The sequence below is a fragment of the Lissotriton vulgaris genome, chromosome 6 (assembly GCF_964263255.1).
Source record: "Lissotriton vulgaris chromosome 6, aLisVul1.2, whole genome shotgun sequence".
Lineage (NCBI taxonomy): Eukaryota > Metazoa > Chordata > Amphibia > Caudata > Salamandridae > Lissotriton > Lissotriton vulgaris.
The window spans coordinates 131,798,591-131,811,592 of NC_141694.1; the positions used below are offsets into that span (position 1 = coordinate 131,798,591).

At 43.7% G+C, this 13,002-nt stretch overlaps 1 protein-coding gene across 1 annotated transcript in view; it reads left to right on the forward strand.

Moving 5' to 3' along the window:
• Nucleotides 1-13,002, forward strand: part of DNAH14 (dynein axonemal heavy chain 14) — a 1,270,113-nt gene that overhangs the window by 503,623 nt on the left and 753,488 nt on the right. The window contains exons 33-34 of the mRNA XM_086926153.1: nt 4,146-4,332; nt 10,366-10,445. Coding sequence (XP_086782279.1) covers nt 4,146-4,332; nt 10,366-10,445 — 267 coding nt within the window. The remainder of the gene's footprint in view (nt 1-4,145; nt 4,333-10,365; nt 10,446-13,002) is intronic.

Here is a 13,002-nt window from a genome sequence, read left to right on the forward strand (position 1 = left end):
CCTCACGGCGATGGTATGATTTCTGAAGAGTGGCAGGTAAGCAAGTAAGCTGCTCCTGCAGCGTGTGGCAAAGTTCTGGGGAAACAAGCAAGCAACCTCTGTCACGAGCGGCCCCCGCAAAGCGGGGGCCGCGAGAGTTTATTGGCGCTGGCTGGGAGCGTGGCACTGGAAGGGGGCGCGGCTCCCTCGGGAAGAGGACCGGCTGTTGGTGTTGGTTGCTGGTCCTCGCAGTCCCGGGGCCGCACCTCTCGCCTCCTCTGCGGCCTCGCTCCCGCGCTGCTCCTCACGGCGATGGTATGATTTCTGAAGAGTGGCAGGTAAGCAAGTAAGCTGCTCCTGCAGCGTGTGGCAAAGTTCTGGGGAAACAAGCAAGCAACCTCTGTCACGAGCGGCTCCCGCGAAGCGGGGGCCGCGAGAGGTTGTTGGGGCTGGCTGGGGGTGTGGCACTGGAAGGGGGCGCGGCTCCCTCGGGAAGAGGACCAGCTGTTGGTGTTGGTTGCTGGTCCTCGCAGTCCCGGGGCCGCACCTCTCGCCTCCTCTGTGGCCTCGCTCCCGCGCTGCTCCTCGCGGCGATGGTATGATTTCTGAAGAGTGGCAGGTAAGCAAGTAAGCTGCTCCTGCAGCGTGTGGCAAAGTTCTGGGGAAACAAGCAAGCAACCTCTGTCACGAGCGGCATTAAAAATCATGCCTGAGTCTTTCCTCTACACATACCATGCAGCCATAAAACTGATGACGTCTATACATTCCTAGGCTATGCAACAAAAGTTCCAGGCTTAGAAATGCTTTACAAATAAGGCAAAAGACTGACTAGGTCAGCAGGTTTCCTATGACTTGGGGACATGGAGTGGGTTTTTAAAATTTGAAGCAGGGGTCCTGTGGCAACTCCCGCAGCCCCCACATCAGTTTTGAGGCACGTTTGTTGTGTGCCTCCCATTCATGGCCCATCCCAAAGCACAATTCCATGTGCAAAATAGCCCACGCAGGGCATTATGGAGCGCTCCCAGGCTGGAAGCCATGAATAATTAATGAACAGTTTTGCCGGCTCTGTGATTTTGTGCCATGCCTTGTCCTTTTGTTCCTCTTTTTAGGGGTGCCCTGTTTCCACCTCGAGCACCCTAAAGCCAGTTTCAACATTGGGCTCCGGCTACCCCAGCCAGATTACCCATGCGCAGATTCTGTGCTGCGCATGGAACCGGCAGTCTCTCACGTAAAGTCTGCACCCAAGCGCACATGCATGTGCACACGTCTTCACCTGTAACAAGTCCAGTGCACCTTACCCTAGCTGCACCAAAGCAGCATTATCTTAAAAGGCAGCCTCTGGCAGTAAACAAGCACTGTCCAAATTACCATGCATTTACCTGGAGTGAAATTCAGATAGTGAGACTCACCCATAATAAATGTCCAGAAAAAAACGTGATCCCAAGCAAACAATCCTGGTGTACTAAATGGGAAAAACCCATTTGCAACAGCACCCACTAAAGTTAACGGTTGCGATTGACCAGGATAAAAGCAAGATTTTGGGCTGACTGCATTGGAGTGAGTGGTCAGGTAAGCACTGCGGATCACACCAGTTTTATCTTGGTACTTTGGGCAAGAGATGGTATTTCAAAGTCAGATACATTGTCGCTGAGCTCCCGCTGAGGTTGCTAATTTTGCCGCCAAAACCTCAGGGCAATACAAAGCTGGACATTGTAGCTATTGAGGTTGCTTTGCTGTTGGGGTAAGTTTGTCACCTCACCTCAGCCCCAAGTTTTACATTAAACTTAGGGCCTGATTTAGATCTTGAAGGACGGTTTTACTCCGTCACAATGGTAAAGGATATTCAGTCCGCCAAAATATAAGTCCCTTAGGATATAATGGGATTTATATTTCGGCAGACGGGATATCGTCACCATTGTGATGGAGTAACCCATCCGTCAAGATGTAAATCAGGCCCTTAGTTATTTAATTGGTAGTCAGAATACTCCGGCAGATAAAGTCTTACTCTGGAGCCGGGCAGGGTTCCATGGGGCCAGATATCTTTACCATCAGGGCCAGCTGAAGCCTTTTTCTTTGTGTTAAACAGTTCAGAGTGAGACAAACTTTGAAATCTACGGTGGCGGCCCGTGCAGGTAAGTGGAGTGGGGCGGTGGGGTGGGGCGGTGGGCAGGGGGGATGGAAGTGACAAAAGACGGAATAGGGAAAATAAATTAAACCACTAACTGTGCTTCAGATTGCAAGTGGTCTGGTCTCTCCACCTCCACTGGTAGAGTGGTGAATGAGATGACTACATTTCTCATATTGATCTTTTATGGATCTGTCGTTCATATTGCGATTTAAGTTGACAATGAGCAAGAGGTGGATGCACACTTATAAAATCCAAATATTTTAACACAAAGGGAATCAGTAAATGCCTTTTCACACCTCTGCTGAGTTGTTTGAGAAGCCTTTATTTGACCTATGGTAGACGTCATTCTCCACACCTGTACAATTAAGGGAATTGCAGAGTAAATATAGATCAATACTTTTTACTTAAAAAAATGCCTAGTAGTCGAATCCCTCGCGTTTCATGTGGTAAACTCCCGGTAAAGGCTCAATGCATTCCCAGTCTTGCCACCAGTTATTGAGTCCAATAGAATGGACGCAGTGATGCGCTTTTCTTTCAGGGTCACGGACTTCAAGATCTGTGATTGCAACATGTAGTTTGGTAAGACCTCTAGTGCTCCCATAGCACCTTCAAACCCATGGGAGGAGCTGCTCACACTAAAAGATATGTATTACATAACACAACTTATTTGTGACATCTGATGGAGAAAGTAGTAGTTCCTTTGCTTTATAGAAGACGCAGTGCATCAAGCTGTGGTTTTGCTTCATGAGATTTACTGGAGGCAGCAGGATCTCAGCTAGACGTTGCGTGCCTGTATCGGATGGCAGTAGGGCATCACCTGTGAACATGTGCAGCGGTGCGATTTCTTCCAGTCTTCACCATTCCAGTAGGATTGGTTTTTCCACTATTACGGGGAGCTGTTCCATGTCCTGCACAGATCAGTCAAGAAGGACAGCGGGTTAGGCATAGAAGCATGGAGGACAAAGAGGATGTCAGCCAGCGGCTCTTCTTCACACACTTGAAAGATGACATTCCTTGGAAGATGTGGTCATGGCTAGCTTAAGTCTACTCCTTTTCAAAATGGCTATCTTCCAAGCATTTATTGTCTGAAGTACCCAAATCAACATTATGCTACCCATTTTCCTATGATTTGATTGCCTTCCCTGACCATACATAAAGAGGATTGGCACTGAGATGGATGTATTACAAAGCATTGTGTTCCTCGCCCACTTATTAGTGTTTTTGTCTCTGGTTTTTACTTTGCTGTCTTTGCTAGATTTTTGCTTTGCTGGCTTTCTGCTTGAAATTCTTGTTCTGGAAGATCAGTGCTCAGCCATTTCTCAACCCTGTTCCTGGGTGGTTTTGTTGGCTTGCTTATCAATCTTAATCAACTTCAATCATGAATCATCCAGATTGCTAAGGAGGCTTTTCCTGCCTTCTGTGGCTTTTTCCTGCTAACTGAGACCCTCTTAAGGACACACTTAAAGCCTTTCATGTGAATACTAAGTGAATTGTGGCATCATGGTGATTAGGAGGATTCTCCCTTTCCTCGGGCAATCAAGAAGGAAACTTGAGAGATCTTCACAGTGTTCAGTTCATGATAGGGCGATGTTAGGGGCTGGAATGCAGTGTTACACTGTGGAACCAGCGGAGTGGCTTCTGTATGACTTTCATTTTCCCTGCTTGTGGAAAGACAAATGATAGGTAAGGAATAAGAGCAATATCTAACCCATGTAAGTTTCATTCCTCTAATGCATTTGCAAGCCACATTGACTGAATCCTTTTCGAATAACACTGAGAAACAATCTGGAGTAAAATAAAGCTTCAGCATGTCCACAATTCCCTTTTTAAAATAGACCTACTTTTATTTGTTTGGTAAACTACCACTTCTACTAGTGCTTGTTTTCAGAGTATTTAAATGTGGTGTACATACTACCATCACCATTTTGTCTATACTTCTAGAATCAGCCTCACCCTATGGTTTGCCACAATGTGCTTTGTAATTATATGATGGTTCACTTTTAAAGTACTCATTGATACTTAATGTCTTCTTTTTCAGCTATAAGGGTCGGGTAGACCTCCCGGATAACCTAAAGTCACTATTTCGCCCCGTTGCGATGATGGTACCCGACTACCAGCTGATTGCTGAAATAATGCTCTTCTCAGAAGGCTTCAAATCGGCAAAGTCTCTCTCTGGAAAGCTGGTCAACCTGTACCAGTTGGCGAGCAAGCAACTTTCACAGCAGGTATGCTACAGGACATCCATCTTCTATCATCAGAAGAGGCAGTTCAATACTTTTGTGTTGGATACACTGATACATGGTGAATGATTGTGCTATCTGCAAATCATTTGACCCTCATCTTGAAGCCATCTGCAGCCATGCCCAAAGGGTTTTGATACCATAGGTGAGGCATTTATATGCTCCCTAAACTACCATGTTTGACAACGTTGTAGCTACACCCTTGTTTAAGTTTCAGGAGTGACACGCCTTCTCTATAAGTGACACTACAGATGAACGTCCATGTGCACTGTGCCAAGAACTGGCTCTGTCCATTTGAAGAAGGAAGTAAATGTACTCGTACCTTTTACTTACAGATCTTTACTGCATATGTTGGGCATAAAGTGATATAATATTTATTAACTTAGCACAAGTCAATTACTTTGAAGGTGCAAAGCTTCCACAAAGTCTTACCAATGTCGCAGAGAAAGAGGCCACAGATGGATAAAGAAGGTGATGAAGTAAATAAGATGGTAGGGAGAGGTCCTGACTCTGTAGAGCTTAGTGTTAGTTGGTTGCTTTGCTTTGAGACTTTGTGATATAATGAGCAAAGAATGATAAGTAAAAATACAGCTTTAGGTGTCTGAAATACAGAAGGCCATTGTTTATGGAGTCATCACATTTTACAGCTTCACAAGATCCACCATATCTATTTGTTTCTCGTTGGAAACTGCAATGCTTGGTTTATGTAGCAGTATAGGCTTGAAAATTGCCCAACTGGGTATCTATTTAGCAGTGCGAGTTACAGTATTGTTATACTCTTTACCAATATCCTTTACTCTATTTTCTGTTGGTCTTCACTTGGCCTATGTTCCTTGTTATAGATAGCTGTTCTTACTTCAATTGATCATTTTGGGGAATACTGTTGGTAAAATTAGCATGCTTCACTTGCTTGTGCATTGCATTCCTTTGGCAAAGATTTTCCAATGTTGCCAAAAAAGGAGGACTAGGGTGAAAGACATGGATGACAAATGAGATAAAAGACCGGTGTCCTGTCTGCACAACTTAAGGTTTGTGTGGTTCATCTACTGAAGGCTTCGCAGTGGAAGGACAGTGTAAACTGAAAACACATTGTCCGTGAAGACATGGGGCACGTGGCTACCTTAGTTCAGCTGTAAGGCTTTTTGGCCAACACTCATTGCTTTGAACTGTAGCCTCTATTGGATAGGAATCCAGCAAATAGCCGTCAGGGCTGGATAAATGTGTTAGGACACCTTAGATGTGGCTTTGGCAACCACTCAGATTAAGCAGTCTGGGTGGAAAACTTGCAATATCTTCCAACACATGATGAATTTGGTGCAGAAAACAATCACAAATTCTGCATATAATAGCTTATTTTCAAAATAAAAACTTGGAATAGAATGTATTATTTACCACACCCAGGTAATATTACGCTCTGTGGAGCTGTCTTTTAACTGAGAATGGCATCCCACCATTGCCTTGACCCTGAAGGCCAGGAATGAAAAGGCAATTTTCATTTTAGGACCATCAACAGTAGCATCTTCAGTCTACCACTGAGACCCTTATATTGAGCCATCAACGTACTTCTGGATACACCTGTGAACCGTCTTCTAACCAATAGGAGGACTTTCATACATGGAATTTGTCTATCCTCACTTCCCAAACAGTAATGCTTCTCCGAGGGCTCACAAATTGAGGCCTCTTTCCCATTGACTATTTTCTAAATTCTGGTGCTAGTGTAGATATGAGGTTTGGTAGTGCAATCACACAGATTACCAACAAATACATACCCATAATTATAAACATTTCCAAACCGCAAACCCTGTAATCAGTCATGTAGATACTCACACACACGCCCTCCCAATAAATCACTGACATTCTAAATATTGTCATGTACATAAATGATAAATCTTCATGTTTAATAAAAATCATTGATTTCACATAGATTGATGCATTCATCAGTATCACATTCCTAAGACCTGATGTATTCAAAAACATGCATAAGTTAACTCACCACCAGTATGATTAAATCTTAATTTATGTGCAACTTCACTAATGTTAACCACCACCTCAAGATAACTACCCAATATAAAACAACTGAGGTAAGATTAAGAAAGTAACAAACTCCATTGTAACACTTAACACTTTCAGATGCTGAGAACTAATATCATAATGCATTATTAAACCTACTAGCAGCCCGTCCCGATGTTGTCTGGGAGCAATTAGGCTTCAGGGCCCCCGCCCGCCCCGACGTTGTCCGTGGGTCCCCCGGAGCCTTCCTCCATATATTGCAGTATTATACCTCTATGTTTACTTTGTACGCTTTTGTAACCTGCACACGTAACTTTTTCCTCCTATGATGCACCCTTTGGCTCACTTTCTTAATGCTCCGTTTGCTACCTCTTGCTACCTGCACACGTCACTTTTTCCTCCTATACCTCTATGTTTACTTTGTACGCTTTTGTAACCTGCACACGTAACTTTTTCCTCCTGTAATGAACCGTTTGGCTCACTTTTTTAATGCTCCATTTGCTTCCTCTTGCTACCTGCACACGTCACTTTTTCTTCTTATACCTCTATGTTTACTTTCTACGCTTTTGTAACCTGCACACGTAACTTTTTCCTCCTGTAATGCACCGTTTGGCTCACTTTTGTAATGCTCCGTTTGCTTCCTCTTTCTCACGATTTTCATTTTTGCTTCATTTTTCCGTCGCTCACCGCTCCCAAATAAATAAATAAATAACCTACCTCATCCGCCGCTCACGGCTCCTCCCCACCTGTCCGCCGCTCCTCACCGCCTGTCCGCCGCTCCTCACCGCCTGTCCGCCGCTACTCACCGCTCATCCCCGCACCATGTCCGCCTGTTCTCCTCGCGCTCCTGGACGCCACTCCTACCGGTGCACCTCACGTCGGGCACGCACGTCGCGGCCAGCCCTTCTTCCAAGGGACTACTTTTTTTTCTGTAAATTTTTTAAATAACGTATATTTATTACGTTTATATAGCCTATGTCCATCTGCACACCCTGACGATTACAACGATGTATCGGGTGTGTGGATTGGCGCTGTGGTTCCCGAGTTTACCTGCCTCAAAGGTTCAAAGTTCTTCCTTTATAATAGTAGTATAGATTTATCAATCTCATTTTGTCTAATTTACTATATGAAAGTAGATATTATCCTTACGTAGAAAAAGTAACATTGACAATATTTATTTTGTGAAAACTTGTCTTGAGATGGAAGTCAAACCCCATTAATCATGCAAAAAGATATATAAAGATTCTCATCATTCTTATGCAAAGCCTCCTAAATATAAACTCTAAGGGCCAGATGTAGGTGGCCAAATACCGATCGCTAAGGCTGAAATTCTCAGAATTTCAGTGTTTGCTGTCAGTATTTGGCTGAGAGCAATGTAGGTGAGTTTAAACCTACTAGCAAAATAAGGAATCGCAAAATTGCGATTCCTTAAATGCAATGTAAGTAGTACAAAAGAAAGTGCACTTTAGCCTTAAGGAATCGCTAATTACCACCAACTTCTAGTTGGTGGTAATTAGCGATTTCCTTTAAAAAAGCACTTTTTTGCTTTTTTTAAAGTGCCCTTAGGGCATGTATGTGCGCCACATGTGCACGCATGCACATTTCAGGGGTGCAACAGGGGGTCCTTTTGACACCCTGGCACCCTTGAAATAGCTCCCGCTATTTGCGATTCTTTAATACCGAATCGCAAATAGTGAATATCTTCCCATTTATTCGTATGGGCCTCCTAGCCCATAGGAATGAATGGGTAGGTATTCCTTATTAACTAATCTCAATTTGCGATTCGTTATTAAGGAATATTAAGGAATCAGTAATATTTTAGCGATTCCTACCTACATTCAATTTAGCGAGTCCTTAATAATGATTTGGTAAAAATTGCTATTAAGGACTCGCTAAATTGAATTTTCCTACATCGGGCCCTAAAGTAAGTAACACTGTGAACTCTACTCTCCTATAAATTGTATGTCAATCTGAAGGTTCATCTATCGATTCGTTTGCATATATTTTCCATCCCATGGTGAGGAATCGAAAAATGCAAAATGCTAAGAAATAGTACCTTCATCTATCTACTTAAATAAACTTGGCATACTGTCATCATTGTTTGCAAAGAATGTAGATAGTTTAACACCTGTTCAATCAAAAAGCTATCTTCAAGAGCCCTGTTACCACCTGAACATGTTAAACCCTCTCCCTTTCCGAGCTGCCATTAAATACTATTAAAAAGAAACGTGCAATCCGAAGACATTGCTGGAAACTGTTAAGAAAAAGGCCAAATTCGTATTATCTATGTGACCACTTCTCAATCACCCTGACATGAGTTAAATACAGTTGAGATTGGAAGAATATTCTTTATCCCAAATCCCATCCCAATAGCTCACATTATATACCGATCAAAAGTACAATTCCTATAGACGTCTCCTATTTTATAAACCAAAAATCAAATATATGCACCTCCATATGCAAACTTGATATCGCTCCACTCGCATCTTCATCACTTGCAATGTACCAACAGTACAATCTTAAAACATTGCTTGTAAATGCTAAAAATAAAAGGCCAAGTTAATGATACCCACACCAGAAAACCATACACAGCCAACGAAACAATCCTAAGATTATGCCTAAACCTGTAAAAAACATAAGTAGCATAAATATGATAGGGATGACGAGAGATGAGAAAACTGTGCTATCTTTTTGGAATTTGATGAACACTATTTGAATCAATGGAGTGATGAGAAAATTGAAACATCCTTCTGTGGATTGTTGGTTTCTCAAGTTATGGTATGTTGATTTGTATAGTGCAATATTCACCAGAGACATTTCCAGGCACTTAGGCAAGGTGTGTGGTCCCAATGTGCTTATGTGAAGATTCAGGTCGTCAGCTTCTTGCGGAACTCAATAAGTGCGGAGTGTAGGCTTTGATGTGTTGAGGAAGGTCGTTCCATGTCTTGGGTGCGATGTAGGAGAATTAGCGGCCTCCAATTTTGCTTTTGTGGATGTGGGGTGGGTGAGATCAAATGAGAGTGAGGCCAAGTGTAGGTGTTTGGTGAGTTGGTTAAAGTGTATGCTGCTGTTGAGGTATTCTGGTCGTGTCTTGTCTAGGGCTTTGTATGTGTGCATGAGAAGTTTGAATTGGCTGCACTTGTGAATGGGGAGCCAGTGAAGCTTCTTCTGGAGCAGTGGGATGTAGGTGCAGTTGGGAGGTCTATTATGCATCTTGCAGCTGCATTCTGGATGGTCTGGAATCTATGTAGGAGTTGTTTGGAGATTCCGGCATAGAGATTGTTGCTCTAGTCCAGCCTGCTGGTGATGTGTGCTTATGTGACAGTTTGTAATTTCATTATTGTGTTGACTGTTGAGTCCTGACCTCGTGCCCCCAAAACTACTCACCCTCGCTACCCTAATAGTTAAGTACGGAAAGGGTATACTCGACCCAGTTTGCAGAGCCATAGTGGGACAGATCCAGGTCTCCTGTGGCAAACAAACTCAGTAACCAGGTCCGGAGCTCAGTAGCCACTGTCTACCCTGTGCCTATCCCTCCCCTCCTACCCCCCCCCGAAATGGGGTCTGACAGACATCATCAAGCAAAGGGACATTATGTGATCTGATGCTGAATGTTGATAACGCAAAATTGGGTAAGAAGATAAGCCTTTCTCACTGAATGGCCCATTTAATTAATACATTTTACATATCCCTGAGTTCCAAGCCACATCAGACATGTCAAAGTCACCCTCTCTTGCCATGGCTAATCCTCCTCAACTAACTGCCTATGACTTTTGTGCCAGAGTTGGGTATACTGTCTATTTGCTTAAAGGGACTACACAGATGAGCCTTTGTTGTGTTAAATATAGGCCTAGGAAACTTTTAAGATAGTCTAATGTAGCAGTGATGTGTAAATCCTGGACAAAGCATTACAGGTAAATATAAACCCTTATTATCCTGCCATTTGTTGCATCTTCTCTTCACGTGTTTAAATACTTGTATGATGAACAATTTTTTCACATTTTCTAGGATCACTATGATTTTGGTATGAGAGCTATAAAGACTGTGCTCATTATGGCTGGACAAAAGAAACATGAGTTTCCATTAAAGTAAGTATGCTTTACTTTATCTACACTTGTATTGCATCTCCCAATATTAGAAAAGTCTTAATAGTTTCAAAATTCTGGATAAGAAAAGCAAAGTCAGAACCTTTAAGACAAATTTAATGTTTTGGATGTTTGATTGGAGGCGTAAATCTTAGGGATGAAGCTTTAAACCTAATTTCAGAAATTTGATCATCAAATAAATAAAGATGTTTTACGGAATGAGGTGCAGCCTACTTGAATTTTATTTTATTCTATCGTAGCTATTGCTCTGCAAGTGATACATGTATTTATCACTAAGCTGTGTGTAGCACCAGAATAGCACGTTTTGGAGCACTCGTTCTGCCAATGTATGTTAAACAATAGTAGTCTCTTTCCTCAGTTGACAAAAGATGGCTGAAGACGGCTGGAATGCCAGAAACCAGTCCCAGGATGCTTGTTTCCGGTCCAGGGAAGGCACGGCTTGGCAGTTCGGGCTGGACTGTTCCCATGAGGCACAGGGTCAGACCGATTTGCATATGGCCATGTCTGAACTGGGGTGGCAGAGTGGGCTAAAGAACGGTGATGGATTAAACCCAGATCTTTTGACTGGGTATGAGTGTTTGATTGGTTCAGATGCTCCGTCCATCACCACCCGCTTTTGTAGACTATTTGTATAGCGCAAACATAGCCAAAAGGCAGCAGATCCCTGTACATGGTTAAAGGTAAGCATATTATCAACAAATATTAGGCAAGTTGTCTGAATTCTGGGAGCAGAAGTGTTCTGTTACTGCACTGTGTTAAATAGGTGCCTCTTCAACTCTTTTGTAAATGGGCGCAGCGTTGGGCGGTCCTGCAAGATATGGCTGCGTTGTTCCAGATCCTTGATGCATAGATGAAAAATACCTGCTCCTTATGTTATTTGATTTTTACAGTTCTTAGTCTCCAATCTAATGTTGTACTGGCTCTGGGTGTGCCATAAGCCGCCAGAGATGTTGACCTTGAGTGTCATATAAACAGGGGTTCTTTTTGTTATGCTTTGCAATTGATGCACCTGGGTTTTCAAGAGAGTGTGGGTCAGGCCCGGACTGGCCGTTGCGGGCACCGGGCAATCCCCCGGTGGGCCGCATATTTTGGGGCCTGTTTTGGGCCCCTGGGGGCCGTTTTTGTTACAGGGCCGTTTTTGCAGCAAAAACGGCCCTGTAACAAAAACGGCCGAAAACCGGCCCTGGCACAGAGCGCTGTCGCGCCCACCTTCCCCCTCCTCCTCCCGGAGGGGGCCAGGGGGGCGGGCGAGCACTTTGCCAGGGCCGGTTCTGGTTCCCAGTCCGGCCCTGGTGTGGGTTGGCAAGAGGAGCCAATGGAGTTCAACCATGATGGGTGGAAGGTAATCATATTTCCTCAGGCCTTGGAGGAGATGCACTGCATCACGTAGGATTGCCTTAATTCGGGCCAATGCGGAGTCTGGTCGGCCATTGAGCAGGGCATCACCACCATCCGATATGAGAGAGTAAGAGAGTGTGAGCAGAAGTTCAGAAGCTGCTTTCTGGAGAAATGATTTCACCTTCTTTAGAAGAGAGTGGAGGTGCCAAGATATTTTTTTCTTTTTATGGCAATATGTTCCTTGAGGTGAGGTCGGTGTTACAGGTGGATCGAAATGACTTTGCATATGGGGAAAGTTAGTATTAAAAACCAATAAGGTTCATGTCATCGAGCCATGAGTGTACTATTTATTGCTTGTTGTATTTGGCAAATAACAAGAATTCTGTCTTGGTGGTGCTGAGCTTCAGGTGGGCACTGAACTTCCAGGTCCAGATAAAAGACAGGCAGTATTTAAGGTGTTGGATTCCTGTCCTGGAGGATATTTTCAAGTACAGTTGTGTATCATTCGCATATTGGTAGATTGTGATGTCATCTGTGATTAGAGCCCCAAGGACCTTCTTATAGAGGTTGAAGATGTCCTGGGAACAGTATGATACTCAGGCGGACTCTGCAGGTGATAGGAATTTTTGCATCTGGAGGTGTCCTTGATCAAAAGGGCACCTCCAAATGCCAACAGGTGTTGGTTGGAAAGGTGGGAGGAAAACTAGTGAAGGACATTGCCAGTGACTCCCATTTAAGACTCTAGGGTGTGGAAAAAATTGGGATGGTCAACCGTGTCCAAGACGGCTGAGAGATCCAACCTGTGGTCGGGAGGGTATTATATATGATGTGTAAGGTCAGTCTCCATGCTGAAGCATGATCTAAATCCTGACTACCATGCAGGAGATAGTTAGCACTGATGAAATCTTGGAGTTAAGAATGGACTGCTTTACGATGATCTTGCTGATGAAGGGTAGGTGAGTGATGACCATAACTTTCTAAAGTCAAGGTCTGCTGTAGGCTTGTTGAAGAATTGCAGGATCTGGCCTGTGATGAGCACTTCTGGGAAGATGCCTTAAGTAACGGAGGTGTTACAAAGGTGAGTGGGGATAAAAGAGCTTTCCTGGGTAGAGCTTCAATGAAGAATGAGGGTAAGACATCATCTTCAAAGGAAGTATCTTAGAGGGAATCAAGTATGTCAGTGAGATCTCTAAGAGATAGG